This window comes from Choloepus didactylus, chromosome 27 (assembly GCF_015220235.1).
Source record: "Choloepus didactylus isolate mChoDid1 chromosome 27, mChoDid1.pri, whole genome shotgun sequence".
NCBI lineage: Eukaryota > Metazoa > Chordata > Mammalia > Pilosa > Megalonychidae > Choloepus > Choloepus didactylus.
This window is the reverse complement of record NC_051333.1, coordinates 14648439-14669067: the sequence shown is the minus strand read 5'-3', so window position 1 is coordinate 14669067 and position 20629 is coordinate 14648439. Positions and strand designations below refer to the sequence as shown.

Here is a 20629-nt window from a genome sequence, read left to right as displayed (position 1 = left end):
GGGTAACAGCACCACAGAGCTGCAGACAGCTGGGATGACAGGAGCTGTGACACCCCCCCCAGTCAAGAATGGCGGCCAGTGCATGGCAGCTGTGCAAGGAGTAGTCATGGAAATAACATCCGGCCTCCGTCTCTCACTCTACCAGGGTCTTCTGGCCTCCCTTAGGCCACCCAGGGCTGGTTTCACAGACGTGCACTTAGAAGTGCCCCACACTTGATGATCTTCCGTTGCCAGCTTGAAATTCTTAATCATTGTTGAACAAGGGCCCTGCATTTTTGTCATTTGCCTTGTGCACTGGGCCCCGCAAATTATGTAGCTGGTGCTGAGCACAACCTGCGTGGGAGCTGGAGGACAAAGGAGTGGACATGGTCCCCACAGGTCACCCCCTCCCCGTGCCCGAGCCCGGCGCAGGTGGAGAAACTTGGAGAGTGGGCCGGGGGGGCAATGGAAGCTATCAGCCACCAGCAGTGATAACTGGATTATTCATTGTTTTCCCACGGTTATTCATTCTTCCCTAGGTAAAGGCATAGACCCGGGACCCAGGCAGGCCTGGGAATGAATCATACGTGTCAGTTGCTAACTGTGTGATGTTGAGTTGGGCAAATGAGCTCCCGCTGGGAACTGGGCAGCCCCTAACACTAACCCCCTCACCTGCCGCAGGCCCCTGGGAGGCGGCTCTGCGCCCTGGCCCTGCCCTTACTAGCCAGGTGGCCTTGGCAAGAAACTGTGCCTCAGTTTCCTCCATGGTAAAATGGGTATAATAATCCTACTGACCTCAGTAATAGGGCTGACGCTATTAGGATTCAAAGACATAATGCAGAAAGGAGTTGCAGAATTACTGGCCCGTATCATTTTGAAAAACTAATCTACTCACTAGGGTTCAGTATTTGCTTTCGGGTTTGTTTGGTTAAATTGTCTTTAGCCTAAAGTATATATTGTCGCTATCCTGGGTTCAAAAGTTACTTGGGTTGGTTATGGTTGTTGTTCACGTGATCCTGGGTTCCTTCATCATTTATTTCTCTTCGTATTCCTTCTTGGAAATTGCCTCCCTCTCCTTGTTACTTTTTAAATTTATTTGGGGGAAGAGTAGGTGAAACGCTAATATAGCATTAAAAATCAGAACTATCTTCAGTTCACTAGATCTTGCCAAATTGCTTGCCTGGGTCCTTGTACCAGTTAATGAATGCTGTGTCCACCAGTGGGTGACACTTCCTGCGGCCCCCCCATCCTCGCCAACACTTGGTATTGTCGCATATTAGATTTTTCCTGGTCTGAAGGATGGGAAGTGATATCTCACTGTGGTTTTTGCATTTGCATTTTGTTTCTGGTGACTGGTGAACTTGAGCCTCCTGGTATCTGTTTATTGGCCATTTAGATTTCAGAGGGAGGATTTGGGGCTTCCTGCTCTGCCCAAGCCTGGGAGACTATGAGGTGGGATCCCCGTTGTCCACACAGTGAGGTCCCGGAGAGAATTTGGGACCAACCTGGATCACGCAGCTCTGGGCCCCAGTCACCCTCGGTGCAGGCCTCCTGGGCCTTTCCCCAGCAGAGGGAGCCCGAGACAGGGAATGGGGGTCAGTGGGGGCCCCGGCTCCAGATGGAGCCCAGCTGGGCCTCGGGAGCTGCCCAGGGTGGGGGGAGAGGCCTCCTGGGCCGGATGCTGAGCATGTGTGGGAGGGAGGGCGGCTGCCACCCACCTGGCCCGTTTCCTGGCCACCCCCACCCTTCAGGCCCCCCGGGGTCAGGCTGGGCCAGGATGGGAGGTGCTAGCCCTGGGTCTGAGGGGGGTGAGGGGGGGAGCGGGTGAGACCCCTTCTGGGTCTCATCTCTCTGTCCTTCTCCCAGTCTCTCTGTCTTTCTATTTCTCTTGGTTTCTGCTAATTTCTATACTACCCCCCCATCTCTGGCTCTTCCTCAGTTTGTGTCTCTGTCTCTATCTGTCCTTCCATCTCCATCTGTGTCTCTCTCTTTCTCTTTATTTCTCTTCATCCTTCTCGCTCACTCTCTTCTGTCTCTTTTTATTTGAATTTTCCATCTCCGCCTCCCTCCTTCGGTTTCCCCTCATCTGTTGTGTACTCTTTGTGTCCTTCCCCATGTCCCCCACCCCAGCTGCTGCAGCAGGCCCCCCGGGCCCCCACCTCCCGGGTCCAGGCCACGCGACCCAGCTCAGCCTTCCCACAGTGCATCAGGCCTGGTGGAGGGGCCAGATGGTGGATCCCAGGCCTCGCCTTCCTGGGCCTGGCCGGCTGGCCTGGCTCAGCCCCTGGCTCCTTTTGGAGGTGTGGTGGGAGGCTGGTCGCCTGCCATCCGAGGGGGGCTGGCCCGGGGAGGAGGCTCCGGAGGCTTTGCAGCTGCTGGGCTGGGTCCCTGGGGGCCCCTCACCACCCCCACTTCCACTCCCACCTGAGCAAGGCTCTTTCTCTGGCCAAGGAAACACCCTCCTCCCACTTCTCTCTGTCCCACATTTATGTAACCAGCTCAGCGTGGCCTACGGAAAGAGCCCAAGTCTAGAGCTATGGCAGTCTGGGTTTGAATCCCCAGTCCCCTGCTTGGACACTGGGGGCAAACGACCCCACCTTTCTCATCTTCACTGTCCCCAATTACAGAGAAGCAGACTGGCCGAAAGTTTGGGTTTTGTGGCTGTGTGGGCCTGGGTTCAAAACCAAGCTCTGGCAGTTTTTACTCTGGGCCAGTGGCTGCTCCTCTCTCAGCCTCAGTTTCCCAAACTGGAAAATGGGAAGGCAGTGAGCAGCTGAGTAGGTCCAAGCAAGAATCATATTGATCTGGGGGTCAGGGCTTGCTTGCTTTCCCCCTGTCTATGGTGTGGCAAGTGCCTGAAGATTTTTGGAAGTAGAGTCCTCTGTTCATATTTGTCTTTCTTAACCTTAGATTAAAAAAAAAAACAAAGATGATATTCACATACCCAAAAATGTGCATTGTAAAGTGTACACTTAGTGTCTTTTTTTTAAATTCGCAAAGTTGTGAAGCTATCACCACTAGCTAATTCCAAAGCATTCATTTTCATCAACCCAAAAAGAAGCCCCCTAACCATTAGCTGTCACTCCCTGTTCCCACCTCCCCCCAGCCCCTGGGCAACCACTGCTCTACTTTCTGTCTCGAAGGATTAGCCTCTTCTGGACATTTCTCACACATGGATTCGTAGGCTAATGTGGTCCCTTCTGTCAGCATCGTGTTTTCAGGGTCCAGAACTTCGTGGCTCCTCTGGTTTCCCTGGGGAAAGCTAGCTTATGTACTTCTAAATGTACCTCTAATATTGCCCAGCTGAGAGAAGCAGAGTAGCCCGGTGGTGACTCAACCAACACACACATCCGACACCCATTTCCGGCACCGACTGGGCCAGGCGCGGGGATCCAGCGGTGAGTGAAATACAATAACCCTGTTTTCTCTGGCCTCATGGTTGTGAGGATTAAATGAGTTAATCCTTCTCAAGTGCTTAGAGCAGTGCCTGGCGTGGAGCAGACTCGGATGGTATGAGCTGTAATCACTGCTGCAGTAAGATGGTCCAATGGAAGGGCAGAAGGTGGAAGGTGAAGTCTCCCCCCCACCCCACACACACACGGTTCCACTCCCCAGAGGTGTAAACGCTCCCAATAGTGTCTTCTCCATCCTTCTAGAAACATTCTTTGTGCACACACACAAACATGTGGCTTATGTACACGCTGAAACTTGCTTTTTTTTTTTTATTTTCAATTGACAAAAGATCCCGGACATCCTTCCTTATCACATAATACGGATATACCCTGATCTTTTAAACTGCTAACTAGTATTCCACAGTGTGGTTGGATAATCTTTTACTTAACCAGTCTTTTCTTGAGAGACCTTTGGGCTGTTTCCAGTCTTCTGCTGGTACAAATACTGCTGCAACAAATAGTCCTGTCCATTGATCTTTGGGTCCACGTGCAAAGAGCCGGCTTAGGTCTGTGCTGCTCCCTAGCCAGTCCCCGTGGCTGGGGTGATGAGTGTTCTCACTGACCAGGCCTGGGTCACATGGACACCCTTGGAACTCTGGGCGTTGTCAGCCACCCACACCTCCCCCATCCCCAGAAGTTCAGGAGAGTGGGATTGAGGTGTTTGGGCAGGGAGGGTTGGGTGTCGGGCAGGCAAAACCAAACCAGCCATCTGTGTACTGCAGAACTTTGAAACAAAAGTCTTGACTTGGTTCTAGAGTTTCGGTGTGCAGTCATTTGCCATAATCTGTTACCACTTAATTTCATTATTGTTTTGTTTTATTCTTTACTGGCTTCCCCCCATCTGTTTAGAATCACACAAGTAATACATAAATATATTCTTTGGGTAAAGATTGAACTAGCCCAGATGTCTTCCATAAAGTCTCCGTTATACCGCAACCCACCCCCCAATCCCACAGGCTAAAGGGAACCTCAGGGACTCATTGGGTGTGCCCCCCTCCAGACCCCTTTCTAGGCATTTACAAATGTACCTCTATAGATTTTTTAATATTTTTATTTTTATTTTAATGCTTAACTTGAATTTTTGAAAAATAATAAATTTTTATGGTTCAGAAGTCAGAAACTATATTAAAAAGTCCCATGTGAAAAGTCTCTCTTTCATCCATGTCCTGCATTCACTAAGTACCCACCCACCCCCAATAGGTGCCATCTGTTAATAATTTCTTATTTATTCCAGAGAATGTTTATGCATGTGCAGCCCCGAACAAATATATATTCTTGTGCAGGTTCTAAATGGCTTTTTCCTCTTAACAGTCAGTCCTGGCTCTTATTCTATCCTGGTGTGCTTCTGTTTAACCATTTTACTTGAGGTTGTTTCCAGTTTTTTCCCATTACAAACTCTGCTACAATGAGCATCCCAGGACAAACAGCTTTGGGCATGCATGTCAGTATTTCTTTAGTATATATTTCTAGAAGTGGAAGTACAAGCACTGGGTCAAAGGATATACACATTTTACATTTTGGTAGGCCCTGCCAAATTGCCTTCCAAAAAGGCTCTGCCACTCCGCACCACCACTGACAGTGGCTGAGTGTGCTCATTTCCCTGCCTCTTTGCCAACACTAGATATTATTGATCTTCTAAATTTTTTGCCAACCTGATGAATAGAAAAAGATACCCTGCTTTAATTTTCATTTTTCTGCTGAGTTGTGAGACTGGGCATGTTTATTTCTTCTCCTGTATGTTGCTTGATCACATCTGCTGCCAATTTAGGGCTGTCTTTTTCTTTCTTGATGTCCTGCATTCATGCATTTAGTAAATCATAATTGAAGGCCTATTGTGTGCCAGGCACTGTTCTAGGCGCTCAGGAATACAGGAGTGAACTCAGCACAGCCCCTGCTTTCATGGATATCACGTTTTAAAGCCAGGAGACCAAAAAAAAGCCCACAAGTAAAGACACAGTTGTCCAGTGGTGCTGGGTGCTGTGGAGAAGAAGGAAGCAGGATATGGGGGAGTCCTTTGATTGTTAAAGAAACTGGTTCTTTGCTCTATTGTCTATGAAATGTTTTTCCAGTTTGTCACTTAGCTTTTAATAACATCTGTGAAACTTTGGTTGATGCAGAAGTATTTTTAGGTGATGAAATGTATAAATCTTTCCCTTTATAGATTTTATGGTTGGAAAGGTTTTCCCCGCCCCAAGATTGTAAAAGCATTCATCCACGTTTTATTCTATTGCCTTATGGATTTACTTATTCAATTTAAGTCCTTAATCCATTTGGAATTGTTTTGGGGGTAAGGAGCAAGGAAGGGATCCAGCTATATTGGTTAGCCAGTTGGCCCGTGACCTTTCACTGAATAATCTGTCTTTCCCTTGGGGATTTGAAATAGTATTTATAAAATATATGAATTCTCATGCATATTTATGTCTGTTTTTTCCACTTTCTGTCTATCCCTACCTATGGCACATCAGCCATTTAAATCACTGGAGCTTTGTATTTTGTTTTGATATCTGGAAAGGCTGGTCCTTGGGACAAATTACTTAACCTCTCTGGGCCTCAGTTTCCTCCTCTGTAAAACAGATGAATGCACCAACCTCGATGGGTTGTTATGAGAATTAATGAATTAATGGGCTACTTTAGTTCAGGGCTCAAGTAAGCCTCTTTGAGAAGGTAATATTTAAGCAGAAATCTGATTGACAAGGGAGAGCAGCCCGGTAGAGGGAGCAGCAAGAGGCAGGAACAGGGAGGAGGGCAGCAGGATGGAGGAAAGGGATAGCGGAGTGGGGCGCCGCGGTGAGGGGTTTTGCTGTCCTCATCACGGTACCCAGGAGCCACAGCAGAATGGGGAGAGAGGATGGGGCCCGCTGACTGCGTCTGTTTCCACAGTCAATGGAGTCGCAGGTGGAGGAGTGGTACCGAGAGGTGGGCGAGTTGCAGGCGCAGACGGCGACGCTGCCCCTGGAGCCCGCGAGCAAGGAGCTGGTGGGCGAGCGGCAGAGCGCGGTGGGCGAGCGCCTGGTGCGCCTGCTCGAGCCGTTGCAGGAGCGCCGCCGCCTGCTGCTCGCCTCCAAGGAACTGCACCAGGTGGCGCACGACCTGGACGACGAGCTGGTGAGGACTGACGCGGGGATCCCGGGCGGGATCTGGATAACCCACCCGAGTGGCGCGCGGGTCCCGCACCGCAAGAGACCAGGGGCGGGACCAGGGAGAGGAGAAGGTGGGGAACTGAGTCGGGGCGGGGTTAGAGGCAGTGGGTGGTCACTCAGTCGTTTAATTATTCATTCACTTTTTCACTAATTCATTCATTCATTCGTTCATTCATTCTCTTTCACATTCATTTGCTGTCATTCAATCACTTTCATTCACTGGTTTGTTCACAAAGTCACCCACTTGTTTATTCATTCATCCTTATCTCTTCCTTCACTCATTTATCTACTTTTTATTCACTTATTCACTTATTTATTCATTTCCTCACTCAGCCTCCTCTCACTTCCTGATTTGCTCATGCATTCATTCACTCACTCACTAGTTTGCTCCCTCGCTTGGTCATTTGGGACCCAGCCCTGTGTTTGGATAATGCTGGGGTTACAAGAATGACCGAGGCAGACCCTGTTCTTGCTCACAGTGGGTTCAGAGTCCAAAGAGGAAACACACTTGTCCTCAGACAGCAACAACCCAGGGTGGTTAGGGCTGGGATCGGGGAGCCTAGGGAGCTTTGGGAGCCCAGAGGAGGCAACTGGCCAAGGCTTGAAGTCAGGGAGGGCTTCCTGGAGGAGGGGACATCTGAGCTGAGAGCAGAAGGGAGAGTATGGTTGAGCTAGGTGAGGAATGAGTGGGAAATTCCAGAAAGTTTGAACTGCGTGTGCAAAGTCCAGAGGTGAGCATGAGCCTGTCCCGAGTGCAGAGAGTAAGTCAGAGCACATCAAGAGAGGAGGCTGAAAATATGACCAAGCTCTCGGGCAAGGAAGGATCTTGGATGCTGTGCAAGGGGCTTAAAGTTTTTTGAGAAGCAGGGGTCCTGGGATGCATTCTCCCCCTGCCCTGCCCCTCCACCCCCATATCCTCCCCAGGTGTGGGTTCAGGAGCGGCTGCCACTGGCCCTGCAGACGGAGCGAGGCAATGGTTTGCAGGCTGTCCAGCAGCACATCAAAAAGAACCAGGTGAGCAGAGCCAGGGAAAAGGAGTGGGCTAGGACACATTTGAATGGAGATGACAGAAAACACAAGGTGGTTTAAAAAAAAAAAAAAAAGAATTTGGAAAAGATTGTGGATAGCAGGTACAGATATATCCATGTGCTTCCCTGATATTGCCATGAATTTCTCAGCTCCATTTTTCTTTCTTTCTTTTTTTTTTTTTTTTTTGTCCTGTGTTAGCTTTGTCCTCAGACCAACTGTCTTCTCCTGGGGTAAAAGACCTCCACTGGGTTCGGATTTCCATCCCATCAGCAAAACTGAAGGGCATTTCTCCCTCTTAAAAATTTCAGCATTATCCCCAGGAATGATGCTCATTGGCTCGGCATGAGTCACCTGCCCAACCTGGAACCAGTCGCGGTGGCGGGGCTTTGGACTGCTTTGATTGGCCTGGCCTGGGCCTCCCCTGGAACCTGCTGGTGGAGTCAGCCTGAACTTAATTATTTAAGCTGAGATGGGGGTAGGGGGTCCCCCCAGGGAAAATCAGGGTGCAGTGACTAAATGGAAGGGAATGACTATTGGGCAAGGAGAAGAAAAACAAGCCAACAAAACCTCAAAACATTCCTAGGGAAAAAGACATAGCAGCAAAGGGCATGAGCCCTCAAAGGTGATAGTCTGATCCCTAAGCTGAGAAAAGGAGGGGGCTTTTGAGCCAATGAGAGCAAATGGGCCCCTAAAATCTCTGTGGATCTCTGTCCATGACCCTGGGTCTCATTTTCCACATCTAAAGAAGAGAGTTAGTCTAGAGCAGTGGTTCTCAAACCACTTGGCAGAGGAACCCTTTGGTCAAAGCAGCTTTTTCAACAAAATCCAAATTAAGACACATAAAAGAGGAATTATAATGACAATAATGATAATGATAAATGATGCACCAACTAAAGACTTATGTACCAAGTACTGTCCTAGGGGGTTATGTCAGTTATTTAATTTAATCCCCACAATAACCCTATGAGGCAGATGCTATTATCATTCTCATTTTACCAAAAAATGTAAGTTGGGAGAATAAAAGCTGAAGAATGTTGGCGGGCGGGCAGAAATCCACAAATTATTTGGAAAAGTTGGTGATCATACTGCACTAGATAGCTCAAGCTCTTTAAGAGGCTGCAGTTTTTCTGATTTTGTTTTGCTATCTTGATGACAATACTCTTGGATTTCAACAGCATTGGGAACAAACAGAACTGGCCCATCATTTTCACGACTGAGGAAACCAATCGAGTGCACTTAATACTCAAAATACTCAAAATGCTCAGTCATGTGTGGTGATATTGATTGAGCACTTACTGCCTTCTGGACACAGGTCTAAGTGCTCCACAGGGTTTATCTCCTTACAACAACCCCCTTCAGCTGATATTAGCAGGCCACCACTACCTGAGTTCCTCAACTTCTCCGTGACTCAGTTTCCTCATCTGTGAAATGGGAATGATAATGCTGTCTGGCTGCTGGGGTTGAAGCCCTGACTTAGCAAAGTGCCTTGGCAGAGAGTGGGCACCCAGTAATTATCCCTAACTGAGGAAACTGAAGCCCAGAGAGGTTCAATAAAGTACTCAGCAGGTTTCAGAGCTGGAAGAGGTAACCTTTGGGGGTGGTGGGATGGTAGTGGTCACATGGATGTACACGTGTGTAAAACTGTGATGAACTGTTCAGCTAAGAGTTGTGCAGTCACTGTATGTAAAGTATTCCCCAGCTGAACTTAAGCAGCCTGTTCTCAGCCTGCATTTCAACCGTTTGGTGGCATGTCATATCATGGCTTGTTTGGGAGCACAGTCTCTGGAGCCAGCCTCCAGCGTTCCAAATCCCGTCACCCCTTGCTAGCTGTTTGTTCTTGGGGAACTGACTTCACCTCTCTGTGCCTGTTTTCCCGCCTACAACATGGGGATAGGAGAGAGCCAGTCACGGCAAAACGCTGACACGGTGCCTGGCACCTGCTACGCGACCCGGGGGGTGTTTGTTACTATCTGCGTGGGCCGCGCAAAGTGGCCGAGGCGCGCGGGTGCTGCGGGTCTCTGAGCGTCCCCTCCCTCCCCACCCCCAGGGCCTGCGGCGGGAGATCCAGGCGCACGGGCCGCGCCTGGAGGAGGTGCTGGAGCGCGCGGGCGCACTGGCGTCTCTGCGCAGCCCCGAGGCGGAGGCCATGCGCCACGGCCTGGAGCAGCTGCAGGGCGCCTGGGCCGGACTGCGGGAGGCGGCCGAGCAGCGGCAGCAGGTGCTGGACGCCGCCTTCCAGGTGGAACAGTACTACTTCGATGTGGCCGAGGTGGAGGCGTGGCTGAGCGAGCAGGAGCTGCTCATGATGAGTGAGGACAAGGGCAAGGTGCGCCCAGGCTGGGGGTGCGGGGATCCGGGGGGTGCTGGAGCCAGGGACCAACCGCTGCAGCCTCATCGCGGGCGCCGTGTGTCCCCAGGACGAACAGAGCACCCTGCAGCTGCTCAAGAAGCACCTGCAGCTGGAGCAGGGCGTGGAGAACTACGAGGAAAGCATCGCGCAGCTGTCTCGCCAGTGCCGGGCGCTGCTGGAGATGGGGCACCCCGACAGGTGGGCGGACGGGGCGGGTCCGGGAGGGAGCAGGGCAAGCAGGGCAGTTCTTAGGGTATGGTCGGAAGGGGCCTGGAGTCTTGCTATTAAAAATTGGGGCAGGGTCAGAATTGGACCTAGTGGTCCAATAGGGTGGGAGGGGAACTCATTGCCACTGGCTGGAGCCCTTGGATTTTGGCTAGAGGGCCGGGTGGAAATGGGGGGCTGGCAGCTCCTGGAGATGGTTGAGAAGATAGGACCAGGAGGAATGGGATTTGGGTTTAGGGATGGAGCCTTGTTGCGGAGGTAGGGGGTGACGTCTAGGACAGAGGCGGGGAGAAACAGCCCGGAACAGGGAAGATTCCTTCCTACCCGGTGTCTTGCACAGTGTCGGGGAGGACAGAGAAGCATGGAATGCTAGATTAGGTGTCGGTGGTGCCACCTCACTGTGGTCAGGCCTGGACTGGGAATGGGGTCTGAGAGGGGGTGCAGGGTGGCACCCCAGTCTACATGAAGTCCGTGAACCCCGAGACTGGGCATAGAAGGAGGGGTGTGTTAGCTGGGGACCTAAAAGGGGAGTTGGGAGCCCACAGATTTCTGGCACGAGTGGTGGGGGTGGGAGTTGGAGTCTGGAGGCCTGTGGGGTGGGTGGGGGTGGAGCTTAGGGGGTTGGGGCCTGCCTCGGCCTTCTCAAGGGACTCCATCCCTGCCCCTCCCATCCACACCAGCGAGCAAATCAGCCGGCGGCAGTCCCAAGTGGACCGCCTGTACGTGGCGCTCAAGGAGCTGGGCGAGGAGCGCAGGGTGGGCCTGGAGCAGCAGTACTGGCTGTACCAGCTCAGCCGCCAGGTGGACGAGCTCGAGCACTGGATCGCAGAGAAGGAGGTGGTGGCCGGCTCGCCCGAGCTGGGCCAGGACTTTGAGCACGTCACGGTGAGCATTGTTCAAAATGATAATATTGTACGGTACGTGAATATATCTCAATACAACTGAATTTTTAAAAAATGATAATTCCAGCAGCCAGTTCTCTGGGCCTCAGTTTCTCCATCCGTGGGAGGAGCCTAATGATAGCACCCACCTCATGGCTCTTATGAAACAAACGATTACTAGAACATAAAGCACTTTAGGACAGTGCCTGGCACACACAATAAGTGTTGGTTCTTCTTATCATCTTATGGTTTTTTATTATAGTTGTACTATTGTTCCTAAGTGCACAAAAGTGTTAGATGTTTTCATCAGGATGGTTATCATCATTATCTTTCATTATAGTGATGATTATTGCCTTCACCTGCTACAGGGTGGTGGGTTTTGGGGGGTGGGGCTGGGGTATGTGGTGCCTTTGTTCATGCTGGGCCCACCCCTCCATCCCCACTCCCTGGTGGCAGGTGCTGCAGGAGAAATTCTCAGAGTTTGCCAGCGAGACGGGCACGGCCGGGCGGGAGCGGCTGGCGGCCGTGAACCAGATGGTGGATGAGTTGATCGAGTGCGGCCACACGGCGGCGGCCACCATGGCCGAGTGGAAGGACGGGCTGAATGAGGCTTGGGCTGAGCTGCTGGAGCTCATGGGCACCCGGGCCCAGCTGCTGGCCGCTTCGCGGGAGCTGCATAAGTTCTTCAGCGATGCCCGCGAGCTGCAGGGACAGATTGAGGAGAAGCGGAGGCGACTGCCCCGCCTGGCCACCCCACCCGAGCCGAGACCCAGTGCCAGCTCCATGCAGCGGACGCTGCGCGCCTTTGAGCACGATCTGGAGCTTCTCGTGTCCCAGGTGGGGCGCCGGCAACCACGATGGGCAGGTGGGAGGGCTGGAGAGTGTGGCTGAGGGGTGTGGGCAGCTGAGCAGGTAGAAATTTGGCAACAGGATAGATAGAAAATAGGCCCTGAATCAGGAGGAAATTGGATGATGGGACAGATAGAAAATGGACTGATTGCATGATATAAAGAAATCAGGCAGTGGCAGAAAATATTGTACAGTAGGTCTGATAGAAATTAGACCGAGTTTCTACTGGAGAGTGGGCAGCAGTTCTCCTAGAAATGAAGGAGCAAATCTTGCATAAATCCAGGTGGAGGGTCTAAAGGGAATTGCAAGAGGTTAAGAGAAATCTGGCTGGGGGCAGACTGAAATTAGACAACAGATCTCTGACAAAAATCATATAATTTTTTTGAAAGAAATTTGATAGGGGTAGATTAAATAGAAGTGGCAGCTGAGCCTATAGAAATCAGGTGGTGAGTCTGTCAAGAATTGGAAGTAGGTCTGAGAAATCCGATGGAAATAAAGCTGTGGGCCTCACAGAACTCAGGCAGCCGAACTGAAGGAAAATTGGGTTGTAGGCTTAATGGAAGGTATAATAGAAGTTGGATAATTGTTTTTATATAAATCATACAAATGACTGTTAGAAATTGGGCTGAGAGATTGATAATGATGAAGTGGCGGATCTGATAGAAATGGGGTGGTCACTCTGAAAGAACTCAGGTAGTTGAACCAATAAATTGGGCAGGAGATGTGATAGATGTAATTGAATCACCATCCTGAAAGAAACTGGGCTGCAGGTAATGGGTCTGAAATGAATTGAGTGAAACAAAATAGAAAAAAGAAATTGGGCAACAGGTGCTAACAGATGTCAAGCTGGGGAGGGGTTTCCTGGATGAAGTCAGATCAGTCTGAAACAAGATAGAGGTGGGCCTGAAAAAAGTCAGGTGACAGATCCAATAGACACTTTCAGACCAAAAGAAATCAGACAGTGGACTGAAAGAAACCTGGTCATAGGTCTAAAGAAGTCAGAAATCAGACAAAAAAGAAATCAGGCAGCTGTCGTGAGGGAAATCCAGTTTTGGGATCTCAGGGGCTTGGGCTCCTTTCACCTTGGGGCCCTGCACCCAGCCAGCAGCAGGGAGAAAGAGCAGGTGGAGCCCGGGCCCCCTGGAGGGTGGGCTCCCGACCTGGTACGCCCCTCAGGTGCGGCAGCTGCAGGAGGGGGCAGCCCAGCTGCGGACGGTGTACGCGGGGGAGCATGCAGAGGCCATCGCCAGCCGGGAGCACGAGGTGCTGCAGGGCTGGAAGGAGCTGCTGGCAGCCTGTGAGGATGCCCGCCTGCACGTCAGTTCCACGGCCGACGCCCTGCACTTCCACAGCCAGGCCCGCGACCTGCTCTCCTGGATGGACGGCATCGCCAGCCAGATTGGGGCGGCTGACAAGCCCAGGTGCCCCTCATCCCACCTCGGGCTTCCTACCTGCGTCCGGGAAGCCGCCAGCCCATCAACAGCCCCCTTCCCCTAAGAAATCATGACAGCCAGCCCCTCTGTGTGCCTGGCACTGTCTCGAGTGCTGTCAGACCTGGTCTTGGGGGCAGAGGACAGGCTAAAAGCAGGCTAGGGGTTGGTATTTGTCAGGGTAGGCAACCAACTGTAACAGACCATCCCAGCATCTCGGTGACTTGAAGTAGGTGCTGATTTATTGTCACCTCATGGTTCAGTGTGGGTGTCCAGCAGGAGCCCATCCCATGGTGATTGGGACCCAGGGTCCTTCTATCACTCAGCCCGGGAATCATTTGCCGGAACCACTGCAGATGGGTAAGAGAGTGGAGAGGATCACACAGGAGGTTTTAGGGACCGGGCCTGCACTCTCATTCTATCAGGCAAGTGGCCCCAACCTGTCTGCATGGGAGACTGGGAAATTTAGCCCAGTGGTGCACCCAGGAGGAAAATGTCCTCGTGAGAGTGGCGGACAGAGGGCCTTGTTTCCGAGGTTACACAGCCTTGAACCTACCTTCATTTACTCAGCAAATCTTTATTGAAGGCTTTCTCTGTGCCAGACGGTGAACAAGGCCAGGTCCTTGCTCTTGTGTTGCTTACATTCTGAGGATGGAAACAGGCAACCAATAAGTAAGCAAGCAAACACATAATCTTATTTCAGATAGTGCTAAGGACTATGGAGAAAAAATAAAGCCAGGGAAGGAAGTGGGGGTAGGAGCTGTCTCATGGTGGCCCGGCAAGGCCTTGCTGAGGATGTGACAGTTGAGTGGAGGTCCAAATGAAGTGTGGGTGAGTCAGGGGAAGTTTGGGGGGAAGGGAACAGCCAGGGAAAAAGTCCTCATGGTTGAGGAAGAGAGGGAAGATCCTTGCGGCAGGGTGGAGACAGTGAGGGAATGAGGCTGGGGGTAACAGAAGCCGTGGGTGTGAGATGGGAGCCATGGGAGAGTTTAGAGCCAGGGAGTGATGTGATGTGATGCACCTTTGAAAACAGCGACTCCAGATGCCTTGAGCAGTGAGGAGGCTGTGGCGGTAACCCAGTGAGAGAGGACAGTGGCTTGGACATGGTGATAGTGCTGAGATGGAAAGAAGTAATTGGGATTCAGAATGAAAACAATCTTTCTTATGAAAAATTTCAAACATACACAAAAGTAGAAGTAATAGGGTAACAACCGCCAACATTTGGCCAATCTGGTTTCATCTGCATGCTCCCCCTTGTCCCCTCCACCTCCACTGAATTATTTTAATAAGTTTCTCAGACTTCCTATCATTTCATAGGATGTATCTTAAAGTTATAAATGTCCAGTCTTGACCAATGGGGGGCTGGAGGGGCTGAGGGAAAAGAGAGGAGTCAGGGATGAATGAGGGGTGACTTTACTGAGATGAGAACATCCGGGGAAGGCTTGGAGGATAAGGAGAGAATCAGGAGGATCATTCTGGACATACTGTCTTAGGTAGGAATTATTCCTTGGTGGGACCTTCAGAAATAAGTTTGGACATACTAAGTTTTATAAAGATATGGTCACCAACTGGCTGAAGCTTCAGAAATTTGATATTTGTTTTGTATTCACCAAGGCTTAGAACAGCACTGTCCAATAGTTATACGTTGCAAGTTGCAAAGGCGAGCCACATAATTAATTTTAAATGCCCTTGTAACCACATTAATAAAAAGAAGCAAGTGAAATTAATTTTAAGATTATATTTTATTTAGTCCAATATACCCCAGATAGTATCATCTCAATATGAAATCAATATTCAAACTATTGAGATAGTGTACATTCTTTTTTTATATATACTAAATCTTCAAAATCTGGTGTGTATTTTATACTTCCCCACATCTCAATGCAGACTAGCCACATTTTGAGTGCTCGGTTTCCACATGTGGCTAGTGGCTGCCATATTGGACAGGTTTGGAAGTTTAAAATCATTGGCTCATGGAACCCTCAGAATCGTAGCTAAAGTTTTTTTTTTTAAATTGGATCTTGAAATCCTAGCAGGTTAGAATGGCAAATATGTCAAATTTTAGCACGTTGGAAAGTTGGAATCCTTGAATCAATGAAGGACCTTGAACCCTGAGAACTTGCCATAGAAGGTGGGTGTCCCCAGATGCTGTGCAAACCCAGGCTCAGGGATTTGGGTCCCCCAGGAGTGGTGTGTATGGGGTGGGCCGAGGGAGGCTGCCGGTGGCTCAGATCTCTGCCTGCCACCCACTGCAGGGACGTGTCATCGGTGGAGGTGCTCATGAACTACCACCAGGGCCTGAAGACCGAGCTAGAGGCACGGGTGCCCGAGCTGACTGCCTGCCAGGAGCTGGGGCGCTCTCTGCTGCTTAATAAGAGCGCCATGACGGACGAGGTGGGGAGGGGTGCAGGGCTCCCCCGCTCCCCTCTCTGGGCTGGTTGGGGTAGGAGCTGGCAGCCCCCACCCCTGACGCCTCTCCTGCCCACCCACCACTCCCAGATTCAGGCGCAGCTGGACAAGCTGGGAACCAGGAAGGAGGAAGTGTCAGACAAATGGGACCGCCATTGGGAGTGGTTGCAGCAGAGTGAGTGGGGGCCCAGACACCCTCAGCTCAAGGGCACAGGGACACGCTCCACCACGGACATGGGTTTGCATGCCATTTGTGGGTCCCCTCTTGCAAACATGAGCACCTGAGAGGGTGGACAAGGGAGCTACCTTGCCGTGGAGTCCCTGGTGGCAGACGTGTGCCAGACACCTTTGGGGTGCCCTCAGGTGCAGCCCCAGGCCCTACCATTCCTGCAAAGCCTGGAGGGGTCAGGGCTGGGTTGGTGAAATCTCGGACTGAGCAATCAAGACACTGACAGGGGGAACCAGGGAGATATTCAAGGCGAGAAATTTCAGCCCATGTCCCAGGAAGGGCCCACAGGTGCCCCCAGCACCCTGGCCCCGCATGTCTCCCCTCAGTGTTGGAGGTGCACCAGTTTGCCCAGGAGGCGGTGGTGGCCGATGCCTGGCTGACGGCCCAAGAGCCGCTTCTGCAGAGCCGGGAGCTGGGCAGCAGTGTGGACGAAGTGGAGCAGCTGATCCGGCGGCACGAGGCTTTCCGCAAGGCGGCGGCCGCCTGGGAAGAGAGGTTCAGCTCCCTGCGGCGCCTGACCACGGTCAGCACCCCAGATCCTGCCCCACCCCACGCCCCGTGGCCCTCACAAGGCTCCCAGTCCAGTGGGGAGGCAGACCTGTCACCAGAAAGTGACAGCCCAGAGTGGGCAAGGCTGGGATGGGGGAGGTTCAGGGGGCTATGAGAAACTAAACACTTGTCCTGGCTTGGGGAAGTCTGATCTGAGACTTGAAGAATGAGAGACCATTGTAAGAAAAAATCTTAAGGTCTGGGAAGGGGCATAAAGGAGAGAAGAAACGGGTTTAACGGGGACCTAGAGAAAGTGATGACTCGGCAGATTCTTTAAAAAGCAATAGGTATTTGCTGGAGGAAATAGGAATCACGTTCCTGGTCTTCGGTAAATCCCAGGCCTGGCCAACGCTGCGTTTTTAAGGAACTAGTTAAATAGTCAGGACTGGGTGTTGAGGCAGGCAGAACCCAGAATCGCCTGCCCAAATTACATCCCCATCCACCCTATCCCGCCAACTCCGTCCCCAGATCGAGAAGCTCAAGGCAGAACAGAGCAAGCAGCCACCCACCCCCCTGCTGGGGCGCAAGTTCTTCGGGGACCCCACGGAACTGGCGGCCAAGGCTGCGCCTCTGCTGCGGCCAGGGGGCTATGAGAGGGGCCTGGAGCCCCTGGCCCGCCGGGCCTCGGACACGCTGTCGGCGGAGGTGCGGACCCGGGTGGGCTACGTGCGCCAGGAGCTCAAGCCCGAGCGCCTGCAGCCGCGCATCGACCGGCTGCTGGAGGTCCCGGGGAGGGCGGAGCCCGCGGCGCCGCCGGCCGCACCCGAGGACGCGGTGGAGACCCCGGGGCCCCCCGCGGTGGCGGAGCAGGTGCGGCCGCGGCCGGAGCGCCAGGAGTCAACGGATCGCGTGGAGGAGCCGCCCAGGAGGCGGCGGCCGGAGCGCCAGGAGTCGGCCGATCAATCCGAGGAGGCTGCGCGGAGGCGGCGGCCCGAGCGCCAGGAGTCCGCAGAGCACGAGGCGGCACACAGTCTTACCCTGGGCCGCTACGAGCAGATGGAGCGGCGGCGCGAGAGGCGCGAGCGGCGTTTGGAGCGGCAGGAGTCCAGCGAGCAGGAGATGCCCACCAGAGGAGACCTGGTCAAGGGGTACAGCCCTCTGTGGCCAGGGAGTGGGGGAAAGGGGACGTAGAGGGGGGTTTTGGGCTCAGAACTGCCAAAGAGGGAGGTACCCTTGTGGTACCTGTTTTGCAGAGGTGTAAACTGAGGCTGAAAGGGAACAGGAGACCTGCCTATTGTCCCCCAGAGGTAGGTTTTCCTGGTGAGAGGCCCCAGGTTCTCAGCCACTGGTCCAAACCCCTGCTGTAACCCCCTGGGTGGCCTGGGCAGGGATCTTGTCCTCTCCTCACCTTACTTTCTCTACTGGGCTAATGGTGGAACCATCACCTCCCTGACTGGAGATAAGACGCTTTATCATAACGTCATTTAATCCTCTTGAGAGCCTCGTGAAATGCAGGCTGTTGTCATCTCTATTTTATGTCTAGGACAACTGAGGCACAGAGAGGGCAAGTCACCTAGCTTGCATGAACCAGGGCTTGAACCAGACTCCGGAGTGTGTTATGCAGATCAGTCCAGTCAACCGTGTCTCCAGAGAGAGACCTTTGGTCCAATATATTTTGGAGACAGAGACTTCTTGGTGTCTTTTTAATTTGCTATTTCATGAACATTTGTTGGGTGCCCACTCTGTGCCTGGTATTTGCAGGGGACAGCCATGACCAAACTAGCTGCAGCCCTACCTTCATGGGCTCACAGTGCAGTGGGGGAAATAACCTGTCATCCAGCAACGATGACCCAGAATGATCAGGGCTGGGATGGAGGAGGCACAGGGGGCTTGGGAGCTCAAGGGGTGGAGAAAGGCAATGCAGGCAGTTTGCATTTTGTTCTTTGTGCTGCTTAAAACTGAAAGGGGAAATGTGGAGTCCTCCGTTCAGCAGACATGTTTGGGGCCCCTATGGTGTGTAAGGCGGGCATCTGAGAAGCAGCTGCAGAAGTGGACAGGGGCCGCGCATTCCAGGCTAATGCTTGGAGGCTCTCCGGTTCACCCAGGCTGGGTCCCTGGGAGAAGACACCCAGTTCCATTGTGTCTTTCTCCCTGCCCATTCCCCCTCCAGGAAGGCCACCCTGGCTGACATTGTGGAGCAGCTGCAGGAGAAAGAGGCAGGCCCAGGGCTCTCTGTTGGGGTAAGTAGGATCTTGGGATGGGTGAGGGCACAGGGGCCCTCTCCTTAGAGCAGGTGTCAGGATCCCAGAAACAACCAGTGCCCCACATGGACCCTGCAGAGACTGCATAGACTCCCAAGGGAATAGTGAGAGCCCCTAGATGGCCTCCACAATCTGACAATTTCTCCCTTAGAAAGATGCCCCCCCACACACACCTGAGACCCTTAGACATTCTCCCAAACCCCCACAAATAAACTCTCCAGACTTTTCCCACAAATATCCCAGACTCCTTATTTCTCCACAGCCTAATGGGGTCCCAAATTTCTTCACAGACAGATGGGGGGACGCCTGACCCCTCCTCCACATACATCGAAGGAGGCCCCAGATTCCTGCTAATGGCAGCTCCCATAGATCAACCTCCTCAGTGCAGGCCCACCTTCCCTCCCAATCAAGGGGGATTACGACCCTAGGGGTCCCGGCAGACTCACTCCCGAGACCAGTGGGGCCCCCAGGAGTTCGGCCTCCAGCCCTGAGGTCCCCCCAGACTCGCCTCCATGAGAGCTAGCCCCCCAGACAGATAGGACCCGCAGACTCAAGAGCCCCCCACACCTCCCATGGACAGCACCTCTCTCCCCCTCCCTTCACACAGCCGTCGCTGCCTCAGCCTCGCGAGCTTCCCCCCGGCCGCCTGCCCAACGGGCTTGAGCCGCCAGAGCGGACACCTCGGCCGGACCGGCCGCGGGCGCGCGACCGGCCCAAGCCGCGACGGCGGCCGCGGCCGCGAGAGGGTGGTGAGGGCGGGGGAAGCCGGCGCTCGCGCTCCGCCCCGGCCCAGGGGGGCTCCGCCCCCGCGCCTCCGCCCCCGCCCACTCACACAGTGCAGCACGAGGGCTTCCTGCTGCGCAAGCGCGAACTCGACGCCAACCGGAAGTCGTCCAATCGGTGAGCGGGATGGGCGGGGCTTTGTGAGGCGGGACTAAGCGCAGGGTGTTCAGTGAGCGAGTAGGTGGGCCTGAGGAGGGGGTGGGGTCCCGTGGGTGGGCGGGGCCTGAGAAGGGTTGGGGTCCAGCTTCAGCGAATCCCGCCAAGGAATAGGAGGCCTGAGGCTAAGTTTATGCATTGGATGCAAGAGGCGCACCTAACAAAAATGTTCCGATCGAGAATAAATTGCGACCCAGTCTCAGTTCAACCATCCCAGGAGTTGGCTATGCTAAATGACAAAATGCGGGTGGGATCTAGCCTAGAGGGTTCCAACGGCATGTGAGGTGGATCCTGGAGAGGTCAACCCACCAGTGAGTGGGGTGGTGCCAGCCCTGAGGTTTCTAACTAGGGGGAGGATCTGAAAATGGGCGGAGCCCAAACCCAGCATCCATTAGGAAGCTGGATCAGAGGCAAATGGGGGACTCCAGCTGGGGCCTGGGGTCTAACAGTTCTGTGTCTGCCTTTGGAGGCCAGTTCGTGATCCTGTAACCCCCTTTTGTTCAACTGGGAGGTAGAAAATGGGGAGAGGTGGAGCCTTAAAGAGAAGCCCTGGCCACCGAGTGGAGTGGGGTTTAGAGGCAAGGCGGACGAGAAGTGGGCAAAATTGCTTGAGATTTTACTGGTGAGATCTGGGGGTAAACTTTCCTTGTCTCTGAGCCACGGTGGGGATAAACAGGGCATTCTCAGTGTAATTTGGTTTTGGGGGACTCCTTCCTGGGTTGGGGTTGGGGTTGGGGCTGGATGGGGAGACAAATGCCTCTTTCTGTATGGTAAGGTAGACCAGTAGATCAGAGAACTCCCTGGGGGTGGAGGAGGAGTGTAATAAGAGAGGCTGTCTTTAGGCCGGGGGAACGTGCCTGAACGTGCCTGAGCAAAGTTTTAGGAGGAGGAGGTTTAAGTCCTGTCCTCAGAAAATTCAGTATGGGAGACAGGGCCAGCCAGGGCCAATCGCCCTTCCTCTTGGCTC

At 52.9% G+C, this 20629-nt stretch overlaps 1 protein-coding gene and 1 long non-coding RNA gene across 6 annotated transcripts in view; one reads left to right on the top strand and one right to left on the bottom strand.

Annotated features, from left to right (window-relative positions):
- Positions 1–20629, top strand: part of SPTBN4 (spectrin beta, non-erythrocytic 4) — a 68858-nt gene that overhangs the window by 45627 nt on the left and 2602 nt on the right. For all 5 annotated transcript variants that reach the window (XM_037819576.1, XM_037819575.1, XM_037819577.1 and 2 more), the window contains 13 exons: positions 6312–6536; positions 7496–7585; positions 9648–9926; positions 10018–10148; positions 10856–11060; positions 11513–11893; positions 13082–13326; positions 15591–15729; positions 15835–15919; positions 16300–16496; positions 16991–17610; positions 18633–18702; positions 19331–19623. In XM_037819576.1, coding sequence (XP_037675504.1) covers positions 6312–6536; positions 7496–7585; positions 9648–9926; positions 10018–10148; positions 10856–11060; positions 11513–11893; positions 13082–13326; positions 15591–15729; positions 15835–15919; positions 16300–16496; positions 16991–17610; positions 18633–18702; positions 19331–19623 — 2960 coding nt within the window. The remainder of the gene's footprint in view (positions 1–6311; positions 6537–7495; positions 7586–9647; positions 9927–10017; positions 10149–10855; positions 11061–11512; positions 11894–13081; positions 13327–15590; positions 15730–15834; positions 15920–16299; positions 16497–16990; positions 17611–18632; positions 18703–19330; positions 19624–20629) is intronic.
- LOC119521380 lies at positions 12994–19631 on the bottom strand. The gene is made up of 3 exons (XR_005214344.1): positions 19556–19631; positions 13892–13980; positions 12994–13685 (listed from the first exon to the last, which is right to left on the bottom strand). It is a non-coding gene; the product is annotated as an uncharacterized LOC119521380 (long non-coding RNA).